The 19,344-nt window shown below is 44.1% G+C and overlaps 1 protein-coding gene across 1 annotated transcript in view; it reads right to left on the bottom strand.

Moving 5' to 3' along the window:
* Window positions 1-19,344, bottom strand: part of MBTPS2 (membrane bound transcription factor peptidase, site 2) — a 50,087-nt gene that overhangs the window by 18,710 nt on the left and 12,033 nt on the right. Inside the window, exons 4-6 of the mRNA XM_069945126.1 lie at window positions 14,719-14,822; window positions 11,661-11,788; window positions 8,350-8,468 (exon numbers count right to left, since the gene is read on the bottom strand). Of these exons, the coding sequence (XP_069801227.1) occupies window positions 8,350-8,468; window positions 11,661-11,788; window positions 14,719-14,822 (351 nt within the window). The remainder of the gene's footprint in view (window positions 1-8,349; window positions 8,469-11,660; window positions 11,789-14,718; window positions 14,823-19,344) is intronic.

Genomic DNA, 19,344 nt, shown 5'->3' with positions numbered 1-19,344 from the left:
CAGGTAGAGAATACAGCGTGCTGTGTGGTGTTACAGGTAGAGAATACAGCGTGCTGTGTGGTGTTACAGGTAGAGAATACAGCGTGCTGTGTGGTGTTACAGGTAGAGAATACAGCGTGCTGTGTGGTGTTACAGGTAGAGAATACAGCGTGCTGTGTGGTGTTACAGGTAGAGAATACAGTGTGCTGTTACAGGTAGAGAACACTGTGCTGTGTGGTGTTACAGGTAGAGAATACAGTGTGCTGTGTGGTGTTACAGGTAGAGAATACAGTGTGCTGTGTGGTGTTACAGGTAGAGAATACAGCGTGCTGTGTGGTGTTACAGGTAGAGAATACAGTGTGCTGTGTGGTGTTACAGGTAGAGAATACAGCGTGCTGTGTGGTGTTACAGGTAGAGAATACAGCATGTTGTGTGGATGGAAACACAATGAAATGATAAAGTACTGCAAATAATTCAGTAACACAATGCAACTGCAATGTGTAAACACAGCCTGGATGTTTTGCAACAGCTTTGGGTGGGGAATAGTCAGGGGGGAGGACTGTGATAAACAGCTGAGGGAAAGCATTGCATTCTGGAACCTGTAGTACTGTGTACAACTTATAAACCAGGAAGTACAACCACACAATACAGAACAAAAAACTTTAAAGCAAATGGATTTTTGGTATTTTCAAAACTGGGATAGATAGATAGATAGATAGATAGATAGATAGATAGATAGATAGATAGATAGATAGATAGATAGATAGATAATGCTATTTGCTTCTGTAAAAGTTTTTTTTTTTATTTTTTACCTCTACCTGGAGTTCCCCTTTAAAGAGCTATTTCCATATTAGACAGATATAGCAAAAACACAGGAGTATATATGGACTGGTGAAGTGGCTTGCAAAACCAAGCTCCCTGTATTATACAAAAGTAAATGGGCGTTCCAGAAACAATGGATCACAGCAGACTTGGCTGTTTCCATAATACCAATTAACCTATTGTTTAGTCTCTGTTTAAATTGTATTTACCATATATACTGTTGTGAAAGACCAAGTCGGGTCCGAACTTGTGCTGTTACTTAAAGCTTTAGAATAAAACTTCATTACTTGCATTGAATGAGAGCCGAGATTTATTCTCTATACATGTGGGCCAGTGGTCAGACTGCCCCCATTCTAGAAACGCATACAGGTCCCATAGGTGTGATCCTCATCAGATATTTATGGCGGCTGTGATCAGGGTAGCTATAAAAGTGTATTTCTTACACAGCGCAGACCCGAGGCATGCTTCCAGCAAGGATCAGATTAAATGAAAAACAATTACTTCTGGGCTCACATTTAGTCAGTTCATTCATTTTCAACAACTATCTAGGCTGTACAGTTCCAGCAAGCCCTGCTCCGTACAATGGATGAACCGCAGAAATCAAGAATATATTTGTTAAGAATTAATGGCAGTTTGGATGTTTAATCAATACATATCTGGTAGAATATTAGTTATCACAGATAAACCTTAAAGTATAACTCACATTCACTGAAGGAAACTCAATGTTTGTAGCCAAGAAAATAACTCTTATTCTCAGCATCCGCTATATCTCAATCCTTTCAGATAGATGAACAAATAAAGCTGTAAAGGTTTTGCCTGAAAAACGTTTCAAAGCAACGCCATTGATCGCTCACCAAACTATGTTCATGCAGGGAAATATCTATCTGCTTGTCCTGAGGGCAGGTCCGGTTAACCTTAAGGCTTTATTCAGCAACAGATTTGGTTCAGCTCACCATATGCAAGATGTCCTGCCTGACAAGGTTCTCCCGTACCCAGAGCGCGTGGAGCAATATCGCGGGACGTGTCCTGTTTGTACTTAGAAGCAGAAAATAAAATCCAGCTCCCAGCTCCTTAAAATCTGTAATCTTTATTTTTGGGACATCTTAAAATTCCAGTAGCTTAAAAACACTGCGCCGACACGTTGCGAGGTAAGAACCTCCTAATCATGGCAAATTTACAAACACTATAACACAACTATATACAGGTAAGATGTACCTCCCCGATACCGGTCCACCCCTAGGGCGTAACTCATCCGGATCAGAGACCACATGACTTACTTCCAGGTATGGTAGAAAACATGAAATAGATCACCCCATTATTAACTTAATAAATATAGTATAGATCGGTTTTCAGATAAAGACTAGAGATGAGTGAACCTGGAGCATGCTCGAGTCCATCCGAACCCGAATGTTCGGTATTTGATTAGCGGTGGCTGCTGAACTTGGATAAAGCTCTAAGGCTATGTGGAAAACATGGATATAGTTCTTACCTCATCAGTTGCTTTTTTACATATATGCACATAGGGCATCTGGGGCTAGCACACTTGTGAACACCTGTAGTAGAAAGCCAAGTCCTGGCACTATCCAGACTTTTATTTGATCTTAACATACTTGGTGATAACATATTGCCCAAGGTCTGCCCCCCTCCTCGCCACACATCTGACTCCAGGCATTAGAACCTGTTCACACATGGGATCTTGGAACAACATAGGAATATATTTCATTATGATGTTCTGTAACTTTGCGGTGTATAGCCCACAATTTAATGAGATCATTAAACATCATAATGAAATATATTCCTATGTTGTTCCAAGATCCCGGTATCGGAGAGGTACATCTTACCCGTATATAGTTGTGTAATGGGGTTTGTAAATTTGCCATGATTGGGAGGTTTTTACCTCACAACGCGTCGGCGCAGTGTTTTTAAGCTACTGGAATTTTAAGATGTACCAAAAATAAAGATTACAGAATTTAAGGAGCTGGGAGCTGGATTTTGTTTTCTGCTGTTAAGGCTTTATTACATGGGCCGATCTGGAGGGGCAAGTGAGCGCCAACCTGTCAAGTCAGCACTAGCTTGCTCCTTTTACCCTGCTCGCTGCCACCGCTATTACATATGCCTACAGCAAGCAGGTAAGAGCTGGGGGTCCATGGGGGCTGCGCCAGGGGCTCCCCGGACAATCAATGGAAATTCCAAGAAATCTAGAGTAAGCTGGAGCAGTTCTGCTAGGGATAGGCACAACTCTATCTAGCGCTCACACCACAGCACTGCCAGCTCCAGGTAATTTGTGGACAAGCTAGGAGGTAAAGTCTGTATAGTATTGGAAAATATCCCACCTACCCTGACTGTCTACCAGCGCACCCCTTACTGTATGTACAGCCAGCGTGTAGCTTGCCACTAATACTCTATGAGAAAAGTTAACAGCCTTTGAAACCGTTTGGTGTCTCCTTAGAGAATAAAGTGCTGGCCACACATATCCACCATTCCTTCCAGGGGCAATGCCATTCTTTAAGCGTGGATTAAGCAAGGATGCCACCCCCAACCTGCTGGTGTGGTTCTTTAGTGCTCCTCATTGCATAGCTGGTCCCGGAGTCTGTATGTCTGCTGAAGGCAGTAATCGGGATAAAAACAACTTATATTTCGGTGGCAGGGTGTCAATGAGACGAGGCCTAGAGCATCCATGCTCTTTAGTGCTCCTCAATGCATGGCTGGTCCCAGGATCTGTATGTCTCCTGGAGGTAGTAATTGGGCTAAAAACTATTTTTATTCCAGTAACGGGGTGTCAATGAGCCAGGGCCTAGAGCATCCGTGCCTTAGGCCTGCAGTCCCTCTCTCCCTGCCTTCTTCAGTCGTCACACTCCTGGGCTGCATAATCATCATCATTGGCAGGCTTAGTGCATGGACGCTCTAGGCCCCATCTCATTGACACCCTGTTGCCAGAATAAAAGTTGTATCGGCTCTATACCCTGGGACCAGCCATCAAATGAGGGGCACTAAAGAACGCCACTGGCGGCTTGAGAGGGAATGTCCTGCGGTACAGATGCAAGCTGTAAAAGCTAAAAGGGTTAAAAAGAAAAAAAAGGACATGCAAAGCGATTAAAAACTTGGGTTCAAAACTATGTAAGAGTTGTGATGCTAAAGTGGTGAGCATAGTGGTCCCAAAGGCTAGCGCAGTAGGCCTGTCCCTGGTCACATGACTAATGCTCTCCTTGTGCTTGCATCGATTTCCTCCCACATGGTAAAACTATACTGGTACATGAACTGTATTCCTATAAAAATGGCCCTAAGGTCTTTGTACCTTTCTCATGTGAAATTACACTGTGATCTCCCAGGATGTGTTTGACTGTAAGCAATAGGTGACAATGAATAAATGCATAAGGCAGTGAATTCTTTGGTTTAAAATAGAGCCGCAACCTAAACCTATTAGTATAATGTATTCCATAATCTATTCTAACAGCGATTTGGTTTTGAAACTGTAGCAGGTCTTTATGGGGAAAGTGTAGGTGAAATGATATGTAAGCACTCCCAGGTGGCTGAAGAACTGCTGCATAATATCAGGCTTATGTAAGCCACTATATTGATCCACAGTGTATGCTTAAGCCTCCACCGAATGGAGTTCATGCCGTAAGGCTTAAGAATTCTGCAGAATATTACTATGCACTCTGTAAAGAATTTCTCTGCTTTAATTTATGTTGTAGTTGTCAGGCAGTGTAACAACTAAACCGGTCTGACTGTCTCGGCTGTTTACCTCAGAACTATATCACCACTATGTTAAGGGCAAAAGCAGACTGTCCATCTCCATCCTGTAACATAGCCTATTGGCAGACCACCTAGTCCATCTAGTCTGCCCTTATATTATTATTTTCTCTCTTATCATCATAGATCTATATTACATAGATATAGGTTTATCCCAGGAATGTATTAATTCAGTTTAGATTTACCTACCACATCTGCTGAAGTTTGCTTCAAGTATGGACTACTCTTTCAGTAATATTCTCTCATATTGCTTCTAATTTTTCCCTCAACTAACCTGAATTGTGGCCCCTTGTTTTTGTGTTCAGTTTCTCCCTCCCTCCTGAACTGCACCTTATTTAGCCCTTTAACATATTAAAAGATTATTCATTATCATTAATATATTTAAAGGGGTTGTTTGAGATATTAGGATATTGAAGGGAAACTATCCGCAGGTTAGACAAGTCTAACCTGCTAATATCTCCCTACTGCACATGAGATACAGAGGTGAAAGCTATGTCTCTTACCTCTCTCCTGGGTGCCGCTCCGTTGTAGTTAGTCTTTTGCTTCACAGTCCGATGAGACCATTAGGATCGCTGGGGCGCACTTCCTGCCCCGATATCGCTCTTTCTAATGATAATGAATGGATCGGCGCTATGATGGCGCACAGTGCTCCTAACTGTCTCACTAGACCGTGGTGCAAAAGACTAACCGTCTCATTGTTCTCCTTTAGGCCCCGTTCACAGAGCAAGAGAGGCAGAACTCTGCGGTGGACATTCTATGGGAGACGCGCACGCTGTATCTCTTGGCGCTGAAGAATGAACATGTTTATTCTTCAGCGCTGGGAGACGCTGAGTGATGCGGCTCCCATAGAGTGTCATTATGACACGGAGGCTGGCGGCATTCCACGGTGGACAATTCCACTGCGGAAGTCCGGCTCTCTTGCTCTGAGTGAACGGGGCCTTAAAATATATAGTATTCATGTGTCTTTTGCTTGATGAGTCCAGGGACACTGCTCTGATCATGGGCTCTTCCTGCTGTGCTGCCTATGTTTGCCTCCTCTGAGGACTGCCTCTCCCTTCTCTTTTGTCTCTGCCTCCTCTGATGATGGGTTCTCCCTGGTCTTCTGTCTCTGCCTCCTCTGAGCCCTTATTTTTTTTTGACACCTATTGTACTTTGTAATGACTGACTGACTCCATTTAAAGTTTTTCTGTCTACCCCCTTACTCTATGTGCAGGGGAAGAGGGAACTTAACTGCCGTGAACTGACACTGTTGACTAATAAAATTAAGCAATACTTTGTGTGCACAGCGACCACTGTTCCCCAAAGGATTCAATCGAGTGTATTCTTTTTTTGACAAGAATGGCCGTTTTTTTTTCCCGGGAACAACAGCCATATTTTTCCAAAAAAGAAAAAAGTACACTGTGTGAGCATAGCCTCATACAGGTATATATTAACTGTGCTATATCTAAGCTTGTGGATGGTCCGGAGATTTTGCTGTAGCATAACTTTTCATGTTTAATGTATCCTTCTTCCTCTTGGTCAGGGGTTGATCAGTGGGGGTCAAATTGTCTAAAGAAAAAATTCTATGACACACCTAAGCATGTCACGCAGATTCTACCCCTCGGTCCTGTAGGACCTGTTCTTCTGATGATTCATACCAAAAATATTGCAATAGAATTGACAGGAGGCTACATTCACTGTTATAATGAAGGCTTCTGAGAAAACAAAATAGTATGGTCTAAGGCTACGTTCACACAGAGCAAGAGTGGCGCAGAATTCCGCCACTTTTGCTCCATGTGCACGTAGCCTAAGGCATACTCCCAGTATCTTTATTCTGATTCTATAAAGAAACCAAAGTGTAAACACAAAAACATAATGTTTTCTCAACTAAATACGGCATAGAGGCATAGATTATCAGGCGATCAAGAAAATAATCACTTGATATCGCCCTATCCTTCATCAGGATGACCTAGCTGCTAGCTTTTGATGGTGTAGCTAGGAGAGGAAAAACTATTGGCGGAATCTTATCTCCTATGCAGTAAAAAAGAAATAGAATCGGATGAGTTCCTGTCTCCACAACAGGTAGGTGTAAAAGCTAATTTACTGGTATATAAATAAATAAATAAATATGTAGTGGAGTCACCGACAGTTACAGAGCAGTTGTAGGACGGGTGCAGGTTGTGATAGTGTGGTGTAGCGACCATGTGTGTCCCTCTTTGGTAATCTGAAAGCTTGGGAGGTCAGTGCTGGCCAGTTTCAGGTATATCACATCTACAACTACTTGTACATGTCATCTCTTATTATTTAGTGTCCTTACTGCCCAAACCATAAAGTACTTATTTGGTCACAAGTGTGTTTAATGACTTCTGTAGTAAAGCACATTGTCTGTCATTAAAGGGTTAATACATCAGATCACTGTGAGCACCTGTAGTAACCATAGGAACCATGCACTGTGAGGACAATCGCTTACATCATAAAGAAGGTTCTATAGAAGAGAGGCCGCTGCCTAGACCAGTGCCAGAGGACCTTAAAGCTTGACTACTTTACTCTTCTTACCCTTAAGACGAGTTGGAGGTTGTGGCAGAGAAAAGTGTTTTTTTGTTTTTTAGACTACCTCATCCGAGTCTCCACTTTCTTGAGAGGTGGACCTGGAACTGTATGGGAGAAAGGGTACTGTCGCCTAGCTATTAATAAGGTGACAGTAACGGCGGCCAGATCTTTCTCACATCTGATGTAGTATATTTATGGATTGGTATTACCCTCTAAGCCCAGGGAAGGGGCAACTCTCCAGCCATGGCTCCATCAAGGTTTCCTCCACAGGGGTTTTTTCCTCGCCTGAGTGCTGGAGGGTGATTCTCTGTGAGTTGGATCTGCCTTTTTTTTTTTTTATATTTTCAGGGACATGTTATTTTAAGTAAAACTGTGACCATTGGAGACCTGATTACAATAAGTCATGTCTTAATTTTGCTTGGGAGTTGGGTATACATCACATGTTGCAGAGTCATAAAGCCAGACATCTTCCCACCAAAGAAATACATCCTCATTCCATTTAGAGAAAGAAACAGGTAATAGAGCCCCGATCATGCCTATTTGGATAGACATGTTTTAGTATAACATTGTAAATTTGTTAATTGCAGATTCCCATGGAGTCTTACTCAGCTTTTCCTGGCTCTTGGATAACAAATGTGGCTAGTTATTCTATAATATAAGATATGGGGCCCGAGGCAGATATAATGGCCTGGGAAAGCAGGGTAACAACCTCTGTGAACCTGCAATAAAGGATAACTTGATCATGTAAAACACTCAATAATACACTGTGCATATCTATCATGTTGTGACCCCACATTGGTGTCACTCAGCTTTCCCAGCAGCCTGAAAGGAAAGTCTGTCTGCTGTATATGGGGGAGGGTATTTATCACTATATAACAAGGCAAAGTTGGAATTCAGCAGTCTGGGAAAGTACCCGAGGGCAACTTTGCACAGGGCCCCCTTTTCTTGTAAATACTCCAAGGACATAATAAGCACTGCTCTCAAATTACACCAATGGGAGACACAGGATCAGTCAGAATAGTAATAGATTTTAATTTTAAAAAATCATTGCCCTCAAAAGGCCAACTATCTGCAGAGTACAAGGCACCGGTACTCTGTTACCCCTTTCCCCCATGGCATATCAGACAGGCTCCACAGTATCTATAATGGGGAAACCATTTTAAATAAGAAAATCCAGCCCATCAAATTGCAGTTGTCATCTTACTATTTCAGGTCAGCACTACTCCTCAATGGCTAAAAATATAAAAGGTATCTGCAGGTACTTACCTCTAACACTTCTGTCACCAGAGCCCCAACACCCGTGGAGTAAAATGGGTAGAGAATCGCAGGGAGGGGAAATAATATCAAGATTCCCAGGAGGCCAAGGATAAAATTGTGCCAGACTCCTACAAAACAAGCAACAAAAACAATGACAAAAGGTGCATAGAAATGTTATATTTTTTCATAAGAAATCAACTCAATGATAAAAACCTTACTCCAGACTAAGAGGCCTATTCCACGTAGCGATAATGAGCCGAATCGGCCTTGATCCGTTTTTTTTTTTACAATGGAAGTCAATGGAAAAACGGATGCATACAAAATGCAAAAAACGGATTGCAAAAACGCAGTGTGAACCTAGCCTTACATTCATTATTTTTTTTTCCTTATCATGAAGAACATGGCACTTTCTGTTTTCTGTTTTTTGAGAAAGTAAAAAAAAAAAAAGAGTCGGAAAACAGGAAGTCCAGTGTACCTCAGGCCATCTGAGCGCTCACAGAGAGAAGGCAGTCATGTGACTTATGGACGCATTGAGCCATGACTCTCTGTACTGGCCGGAATTCCTGTGTTTAGTCTGTTTTTTTCAGCCTTCAGGAGACTGGACCTGGATTTCTGGTAAGTATAGCTTTGTTTTACAGCATGATAACAACAAAGATAATGAATGTAAATTAAAAACTTGCTTTATATTACATCTACTGTTGATTTAGATTTTGAAAGTTATAACGACAGTGACACTTTAAAGTCTTTTGAAAAAAACTGTTGATAAACCTGGCCTAATAGTTCAAGCCCAACATGGGGAACGCTAAACAAACCTTGAAAATGTAGCATGGAAGCAGAATTAGAAAACTATGCATTTCTTTTAAGTGTTGATAAATAAAAAATTAAGCACATTATAGCATAGTACAGCTATCCAATACATCAGATATATAGCAAAGCAAAAGTAAATTTGTTATCTGCATATCAGTAGTTCATTATGTAAAATACAACAGATCCTCACAAAGGCCTCATAACAACTTCCCTAGTACAGAGTTAGTATGCCATCTAGTGGCCATGATTGCTCATTGCTACAACAAAAAAAATTTATATATACATATACACAGTGGTGCCTTGGATTACGAACATAATACGTTCCGGGACGGCACTTGTAATCCAAATCCACTCTTAAACCAAAGCAAATTTTCCCATAAGAAATTACTGATATGCAGACAATTGGTTCCACAACCCAAAAATAATGATTTTTTATTCTGAATAATATGTAGAACAGATGAAACAAACAATGAGAAACAGCTAAATATCTGATATCATGAGTTACTGTACAGTATACTATCAGCATGTGGTGTATAATGTATAGTAAGTGCATAAACCTGATAACACAGCAGCAGTTTGTAGATACAGGATGGAACTGCAGATCCCCATAATGCAGGAGCGTAGTACAACAGGCTACAATAGAGAAGCAGGGCTGCTGTCAGAGGTCTGTGTGGTCACATGACAGCAGTGTGGAAGGGGTGTGTGTTCAGCATGGACCAATCAGGAAGTTAGAATCACAGAGCTGTGCAGGACGAAAGTGACAGAAACCTCTCTATACAGCAGTTTGTATAGCTGAGTGTAAGTGCAGGCATATTATAGCAGCAGTGTGTATAGCTGAGTGTAAGTGCAGGCACATAATAGTAGGAATGGAGAGGATGGGAAACACAAGGGCTAACAGAGACTGCTGGGAGGAATGAGCTGGGCATATGTGGGCACATACATGCACCATTCTCTGTCCGGGGAGAGAGGGGATACAACTATAAAGAGGCCTTCACAGTCCTGTCCCCTGATGTAAGTCCCAGCCTGAAGTGGATCTGCTATGATTTGTAAGGTAAGGGGGACTTCCTGGGTCAGGATACAGGGCTGTAGACCACGCTATGCAGACCATACCCCTCCTCTACTCCCGCTCCCACCCAGTACAGGGAGCTCTTAAACCAAAGCAATGCTCTTAAAGTTACAATTTTGAAAAACTCAGAGCTCTTCTTGCAAAACGCTCTTTAACCAAGTTACTCTTAAACCAAGGTACCACTGCAATATTCAAATAATGTACAAAATATGTTAACAATTTCATTACAAAAAACTCTGCATTGCATTGTGTTGCATATTTTACAAAACATTTACAACATGCAAGTTAGATGCAAAGTTGCTCAGTGGTACAATCCAGAACTGCAGTAACCAATGAGCTCTGTTGGTTAAAGGGGTAGTGCGGTGCTCAACATTTATTCACTAAATAACACACATTACAAAGTTATACAACTTTGTAATGTGTATTATTTAAGTAAATGGCCCCCCTTCCCGGAAGTGTGGTGCATTATACTAATCGTCAGGAGGCCGGCCGGACCGTTTCAGCCAGCCCTTATGCCGGCCCCCCTCTGGCGCGTCATCAGCTGCTCAGCCGCGATTGGCTGAGATCGTTACATTGCCGGCCAGCGGGCCTGCCCCCAGTGCTTCATGCTAAGCTGGTGCTCGGGAATAGACCGACGGTGTGGGTGGGAACCGGATGGCTGTTCAATAAAAGGACTGCGCCACCATCATCCCCCGCCAGCGCCGATCCGTTAAGGTAAAAAAAAAAAAAGCAATGTACCCGATGGTATGGGGAAATGGCCTTGTTTGCCACCATAAATCTGTGTTGTGAGTTGTTAGCGGAAACCCCTCCCAAATCCGTCCCCTTTACGTCTCATTGACATCTCCTAGACAGGCCACATTTGGTGCAGATAACAACCAAGAGAAGAGAGGGGTGGTTGGGAAGGATTTCCGATGACAACACAGGACAATTGACTGGAGACTAAATGCCCAGCACACACAATGATCCATCAGTACATGGAGGAAGAGAATAACATCTCATTTTCCCAGATAAGCTTGGCTTATGCCAGCAAAAATTCTGAATTGTAAAACTTCCGAATTCAGAAACAATCTACTTCCCAATCTATTACAACATCCAATCCATGGGATCTAAACATGCCATGTCTCTGCCTTACAGTCCTCTTCTATGTTCTTTATGCATACTGGGGGTAAAGGAAGACAAATGGCACATTAGAAGGCAAATAAATACTCCACATACCAAATTACGAAGAGAAAAAAAAAATCCCCTGTTGTGGCTGGGCTGAAGAATTTCCTTTCATTTAAGAAACTGGCTGTGTTGTCAGAATAAGTTATGGCATTAGGAGGACATGAATGTGAAATATGTCCCCTCTAATTATAAGGAGGAATTCCACATCCTCACTCCCTAGAAGAACATCTACATCATCCCTAATGCCATTAATGCCTTCTGAAAAGAGATGAAGGTCACTTACCTGCGCAAAATATCCGCAGCTGCTGAACGGGTGAAACCAGCTGGAGGTGAGTGGTAAAAAGATCAACAAATGCCCCGGGATACACCACAAACATGAACATGCCAAAGCCATTAAATCGCACCGTTTCCCTGTGGATGCAAAAGGAACAGTCATACAGGGACAGGGACACTTTGTGTATAAAATGACAAGCATACATCTTGAAATGACTCTGGATGAAGAAGCAAGACATAGGAAAGTTACCACTATCTGCAGAGCTGGGGGGCAAGGAGCACATTGTTCACTACTGACAACAGATTATGAGGCTGGCCCCTTCCCCTCCCAATGTCCACCACACAGGTTAGAGAGCATAAGCCTCTCATAGAGGTCAATATTAAAGCGATTTGGTGTCAGAAAGTTATATACATTTGTAATTTACTTCTATTCAAAAATCTCAGGTCCCCATACTTATAAGCTACTGTATGTCCTGCAGGAAATGTTCTTTTATTTACATTCAGACACAGTGCTCTCTGCTGACATCTCTGGCCGAGACAGGAACTGTCCTGAGCAGGAGAGGGTTTTTTATGGGGATTTGCTGCTGCTCTGGACAGTTCCTGTTTTGGACAGAGGTGTCAGCAGAGAGCACTGTTTTATAAGAAGTGGAATCTGGTTGTTGTAGGGAGTGGCTCCCCTTTAATAGAGTACTGTCCAGAGCAGTAGCAAATTCCCATAGAAAACCTCTCCTGCTCTCTAGACTGGAAAGAATACACCACTTCCTGCAGGACATAAAGCAGCTGATAAGTTCTGGAAGACTTGAGATTTTTGAATAGAATAGAATAGTAAATTACAAATCTCTGGCACTTTCTGTATTAATTGGGTGTTGTATTAATTTCCCTTTACAAGGCAAAACCAGTCATGCCACCTTTTCTTGGCTATTACACAGGGAGATGTGCGCAGGATGGGCAAAGATTTTTCAGCAAGTCAGAATGGCCTAATCAGCTATGAAATGATGAAAGAAATGATGTTTAATTGTTCCTTGAACGATAACTAGCGCTATTACACAGTAAAAGGCCAGCCTTAAAAGCGAATGTATCATCAGGTACATTGCTTTTTTGTTTTACCCTAATTGATCGGCACTGGTGCAGGGATGTTGGCGGCGTGGTCCTTTTCTTTTAAATGCTGCTTGTTTCCCACACCCAGTGATGGTCTTTTCCCAAGCACCAGTCTCCCCCGAGCACTGAGGGCAGGCCCACTGCCTCCCAGTGTGGCAATATCCCCTCCCCTTCTAATGGAGCAACATCAGAGAGGGGAGAGGATTTCGTCACACTTGGGGGTCGTTTCAAAAAAAAAAAAAAAAAAAAAGAGGCCGCACCACCAACATTTCTGCATCGGCACCGACCACAGCGCACTGATTGGCTGAGCTCCAGGGGACGCCGGGAGCCCCCAAAGCAGGAGGGAGTGGGACCCAGCAATGTATGTACCAGGGGGTTAAGGGGACTGACTTTTCCATACTTGCAGCGGGGTGACAATCCAACTTCAAGTATGTCATCTCATTGAAGTGACTGGAAAGGTACTTACAGCGGATTTCACTGCTAACTGGCAGCGTGAAATCCGCTGCGGATACGGTATCTGAGAACCCATTCTAAATCTACAGTATTTCAGTTTTGTGTGAACATACCCTTACTGACCATTTCCATCAAAGGGTTTTTCCATCAGCAGGAATCATGCAACACTTAAAATCTTAAGAACTGCGGCAATGGTAAAGACAGGATGCAGAGAGCATCAGCTGCCAGACGAGAAGACATCATTTAGAAAGAGGTAGACCTTAAAGGGGAGCTATAGCGATCCCATAAAAAAAAAAAAAAAAAAAAGCATATAGGTGCACTCACCAATCTGATTGACACCATTCCCCCTTCTCTATGCTGCTCCTAGCCTCAAATTTTAACTTTTACATATGATCCCAGTTTTTCATCATGGATGCCACCCAGGAAATTACTTCTCCCAGCATGCATTGCACAAGTACACCGGTCTTATATTAGGCCCCACCCCTTTTCTCCGGCAGGATTTACTAAGGGGCGTACACGTAAGAGGCACGAATCTGCGCCCGGCCTACCAAATCTACACCTGTAGATTTGCGTCATGATTTGCTCCTGCGAGCAGGCATAAATCATGATAAATGAGGCGCGTGGCCTCCTCTCCCTCCCTCCCACCTCATCACGCCTCCGCAAGCTGCGCCAGCCCGCCCATCAGGCGAGCGGGGCGCACGGTAGGCGTATGCCAGAGAGAAGGGGCGATTCTGCACCTTCTCCCTGGCGTATGCCTTTGATAAATGTCTTCCAGTATCTATTCAAAGAGAGAGAGAGAGAGAGAGAGAGAGGGAGGAGAGGGAGAGCTGAAACAACTGTATCTCCTTTCCCCTATGCTCAGGAGAGGCTGTCGTTTTCCCACCCTTGACTAGATCACTGTGTGATGTCAGTGGTAGGTGGAGTTACAGATGGGTGTTACAGCATCATGTGACTTCTGAAACAGAATATACCTGGAAGTGAGGATTTTCAGCAGCCCCAGGGTGAGTCATGATGTGCTGCAGACAAATAGCCAAATTCACGTAATAGAAGCCTATTACAAACAAGCTTAGATCATAGAAGGAGTTTGAACAGGAATAAATCATTTATTTGGAGTTCCCCTTTAATACCCACCCAAAAAGCAAAAAAAAAAAAGAGTCTTTCCTACATAAAGCTGTAAACAAAATTCTGGTGTCACTATGTGCTTTCACCCTCCTATTGACCAAGCCTGCAATGGGATACTCAGCTTCTCATTGCAGTCTCCATCTAATATTTCTAATGGATCATTTCCCATAAACAAGCTGCATATTAAAGAAATGTCGAAACATAAAGGCCGATTGGAAGATCATAATGGAGAATTGTCAGATTCTTGACGGCCTCTACACAGCACGTCCAGGTACACTATAAATATTTCATCCTTTATTCACTGCTGTCCAGTTATACCACTTTAAATATTCATAAGAATACAAAATGCAGCTTCATCTCTGCCAGACATAAAAAGAAGAAGGAGATCACATTACCTGACGGCTGCCACTCCGTGCCCGACCTCATGTATGACACCACTGATGAGGATTGCCGAGAAGAAGTATGTCAGCTGGCTGATGGGCAGGTTTACACCCGGCACCTGTTCAAGTAGGCATAGAGACAAAATATAAAACATGAGCTCCACAGAGACACCATCAGATACCGTATACTGGCAGCTGCACGGACAAATGGACGGCCATACGCTGCACTTAGATAGGAAGCTAATTATACGTTACTTGCATCTCATGGTATTACCAGATTTTATCGAGGAGGGAAAGCGGACTTATCATTTTAGTAAAATACTAACACAAGAAAATAGTCAGAAGGCATTAAAGGGGTATTCTGCGCAAATCAAAGTGTTAACATGTTGCTGTCCTTGGTGAGAACATAACAAACAGCCTATTGTTATCTTTCTGCACAAAGAGGGAAGAATAGCCTGTTATGTTCTCACCAAGGGCAGTAACATGTTAACATTAAAATTTGAGCAGAATACCCCTTTAAATTCTACAAAGACAAAAAATACTTTTTTTGTACCTAGCTTTAAAAAAAAAAAAAAGAGAAATGCTTACTGTTAGCCATGTCCTCTGCTATTTGTCCATTATTTACTTTTTTTTTTTGCTACAGCAAATTATATAAAATTTTCAAAACAGTAATTTTTTCTTTATGAAAATGGCCTAAAAACTTGTTATAAAAACTTGTGCAAGCACTTTTTCACTTCCTACAAGAAACACCCCTGGTATTTGGGAATCTTGAAACATCACTTTAAGAAATGTACCTGTCACTTCAGGATGCACTGTGTATGTATATGAGGAGCAGGACTATATCTGGTCAGTCACTAGCTTATGCCATCTCTCCCCCTGGTTACCCCCACTCATTTTCTGTGCCTGCTTCCTCTATTCTCAGCTGCAGTATATACGCTATATACATACTAAGAACAACATCCTGCAATCCTACCTCACTGTAACAAACCTTCAGAAGTTTACAGACTAGTACTGAACAGTCTGATCTACGATTTCATGTTTCTTCAGGCCGTCCTGCCTCCTCCGGCTGTCAATCATTCTGGAGGAGGCAGCGGCCTGAAGATACCGCAGTAACTGTACAGGTCCCCAGGGATGGACGGGAGAGTCGGAGAGCAGGATGCTGGATCACACAGCAGCGCTGATGGTAAGTACGCACTGCATGTGTGATCTGAAAACTGACAGGTCGGATATAAAGTTTCCCTTTGCTACTGGCTACACATCCCGTTTACACAGGAAGATGTGCGGCCGATAACGATACATCTTTTTTTTTTTTTTTTTTTTTTTTAAATTCTTTATTTCGAAGTCACAGAAAAGGAGGGACAGACAACACCCATCCGCTCCACATCATAAGCACATGAGATAGGGTAAGACATAGTAACTGGAACCATTTCCACTATCCACAAATGGTAGGTCCTTGACCAATAAGAAAAGAGAAATAGTAACACACAGGAAGCATATACTGAGACATCACCCAAAATAGTCATCAATAAAAGAGCCGAGAGTGCCGGCCACAACCCCTCCGCAACTTCCATGGAAAGTTTTTTGTGTTATCGAGGGCTCCCTACCAGAGGGGGAGTCACCTCCGCCTTAGTTGGAGAAAAAGGACGGAGGAAATGTAAAGCAAAACAGAAAGCTTAGAGAAGAGAAAAAGGTAAGCAGGTAAAGAAAGAATGGGAGAGGGGAGAGGGGGGGGGGGAAGGACAAGAGAGGGAAAGAGAGGGGAGATGAAGGGAGGGAAGGGGTAGGGACTAGACTAGCCAACGTCACGATCATCATCCTCTGAGACCCGGACAAAACCCCTCCATCCCGCCCCCACCTCAGCTCCGGGGTAGGGGGTCAGTATGCTGGTTTTAAACCAAATCGAGTCCACTCACCAAGGCGCGGTAATCCGGAGTTCCTCTGAATTCCATCCAAGGATACCATGTGGAGGTGAACTTCGCATTAGACTCATGCAGAGAGGAAGTCAAGTCTTCCATATGTAGTAGGTCATTGACCTTAGAAACCCAAAGCGAAAGCGGTGGAGGGGAGTCCTTCTTCCAATATAAGGGAATACAGACTCTCGCTGCCATCACCAAAAATTTCAGCAACGACTTCCTGTAGGACTTTGTCGGGAGTGAACAGTGGTGTAACAAGAACAGGGCGGGTGTCAAGTCAAATGACACATTCGTGACTTTCACAATGATCCGCCGCACCTCGTCCCAAAAGGGAGTAAGCACAGGACATGACCAAAAAATGTGTAGGTGTGTACCTTCAGAAGTTCCGCACCGCCAACACAACGGATCCACGTCTGGCCAAATAGAGTGAAGCTTGACGGGCACTCGATACCATCTGGTAAGTATCTTATACCCCGCTTCTTGATAGCCTGTGCACATGGACGACTTGTGGACCAAAGATAGAATGCGGTTCCTTTGGGCCCCGGTCAACGTCACCTCCAGGTCCTCCTCCCACCTCAGAAGGAACTCGGGGGGTGGTAAGTCAGGGGGGGTAATCAACAGAGCATATGTGCTTGAGAGCGTATGTCTCAGGATTCCCTTTGCCAGGCACAGATCTTCGAAGGCCGTGGGGGCGGAAGCATACGAGGTCACCAGTGGCAGCGTGGTCAGAAAATGTCTGAGCTGGGTAATTCTCCACGGGCCCAAAGGGACAGGCTCCGAGATATCCCCGAGACGCACAGCCGACAACCACCCCGAACCCTCCCGGAAAGAAGAGAGTCTGAACCTTCCCGCCTTCGTCCATGCCTTGAACGCTGGGTCAGTAAGGCTGGAAGGAAAGGAGGGAGTCCCCAGAACTGGAAAGCACGGAGATCTGTGGGGGAGCATGTGGGAACGACTGCTTTTCGCCGAACAGGCCAGAATGGTCGGCCCAATAGTGGGGTGGGACCGCAGGGGGGGGGCGTCGGATGGATGCAGCCATGGAAGACAGGACAGGGGTATGTTCGTGAACGACTGTTCTACTCCGACCCATGGCTTTGTGTCTCCATGTCTGCACCAGTCTACCACCCTCGTCAGCAGCGACGCCTGGTGATACAGTCGCAAGTCTGGCAAACCCACTCCGCCCTGTGATTTTGGGCGACAGAGCATGGTGCGTCTAAGGCGGGCCGGTTTGTTGTTCCAGACAAACCTGATCTGCATAGACGTCACTGCTTTGAAAAAAGAGATCGGGATTCTAGTGGGGATGCACTGGAATAGATACAAAAATTTTGGTAAGAGGGTCATCTTCAGGATTGCGCACCGTCCAAACCAAGAGAAATAGCCCCTGGACCACACCTCGCATTGGGATTGCACTCGAGACAGCAAAGGAGGGAAATTCAGCAAATAAAGTTTACGTAAGTCAGAAGGAAGGCGGATACCCAAATAGCGGATTGCCTCCGGAGCCCACCGAAAGCGGAAGGAACCCCTAAGTCCGGACACCACTGTTTCTGAGAGACCGACATTCAAGGCCTCCGATTTAGTGAAATTAATTTTGAAATTGGACAACCGTGCAAAGTCCTCCACCTCTCTCAACCAGGAGGGGAGAGAAATCACGGGGTTGGTAATATAAAAAAGTAAATCGTCTGCATACGCAGAGACCTTGTGAGTGGTGTCCCGAACTGGCACCCCCCCCCACGTCCGGGTGGGCCCTGATCCTACAAAGAAAGGGTTCTAACACTAAAATAAATATTAGGGGAGACAGGGGGCAACCCTGTCTAGTCCCGTTCTTAATTGTGAATTCCTCAGATAGGAGACCATTCACCCTGACCCGAGCCCGCGGGGTACGGTATAAAGCAGAGATCCAGTTCATAAAGCTATGACCGAGTCCTATGTAGGTGAGAGTCTCCACCATAAAAGACCAATTGATTCTATCAAATGCTTTCTCCGCATCTGTGGATAAAAGCATTAGTGGTAGGTCAAGAGATTTGGCCTTGTGGATCAAGTCTATGGCTCGTATGGTGTTGTCTCTGGCCTCTCTTCCCGCCATAAAGCCGACTTGGTCAGTGTGAATGATCTCCCCCAGAGCAGTAGATAGCCTGGTGGCCAAAATTTTAGTGAATAGTTTGAGGTCCACATTGAGTAAGGATATGGGACGGTAGGAACTACACAACGTACTGTCTTTTCCCTCCTTGGGTATCACCGAGATATGAGCCCGTGTGGAGTCCAGGGGCAACTCCCCCACATCCGCGGCCGCATTGAAGGTTTTAGTAAAGTACGGGGCCAGTTGGGTTTGGAATAATTTATAATATATCAGGGCGAACCCATCCGGGCCCGGCGCCCTCCCAGTCTTAGACTCCTGGATTGCCGTCAGGAACTCTCCCGAGGAGATGGGCTGTTCCAGCATCTCCACCACCGTCTCTGTCAGTTTGGGCATCCCACTGCCCGAAATGTAGGACCGGATAAGGTCCTTAAAGTCACGGCAGGATGTAGTGGGGTTTGTCGAGTCCACAGAGTAAAGGGCAGCATAATATGTCTTAAATGCCTCAGCAATATCAGAAGGGAGGTACAAAGGAGTGGCCTGAGCAGAGTGTATAAGAGGCACATAGGAACGTGTTTGTTGGGCCCGTAACGCTCGCGCCAAAGCCCTCCCCGGTTTGTTACCGTGCTCGTAATAGTACCTTCTACATTTAGC

The sequence above is a fragment of the Dendropsophus ebraccatus genome, chromosome 11 (genome assembly GCF_027789765.1).
Source record: "Dendropsophus ebraccatus isolate aDenEbr1 chromosome 11, aDenEbr1.pat, whole genome shotgun sequence".
NCBI lineage: Eukaryota > Metazoa > Chordata > Amphibia > Anura > Hylidae > Dendropsophus > Dendropsophus ebraccatus.
The sequence above is the reverse complement of the archived record's forward strand: the minus strand, read 5'-3'. Positions and strand labels throughout refer to the sequence as shown.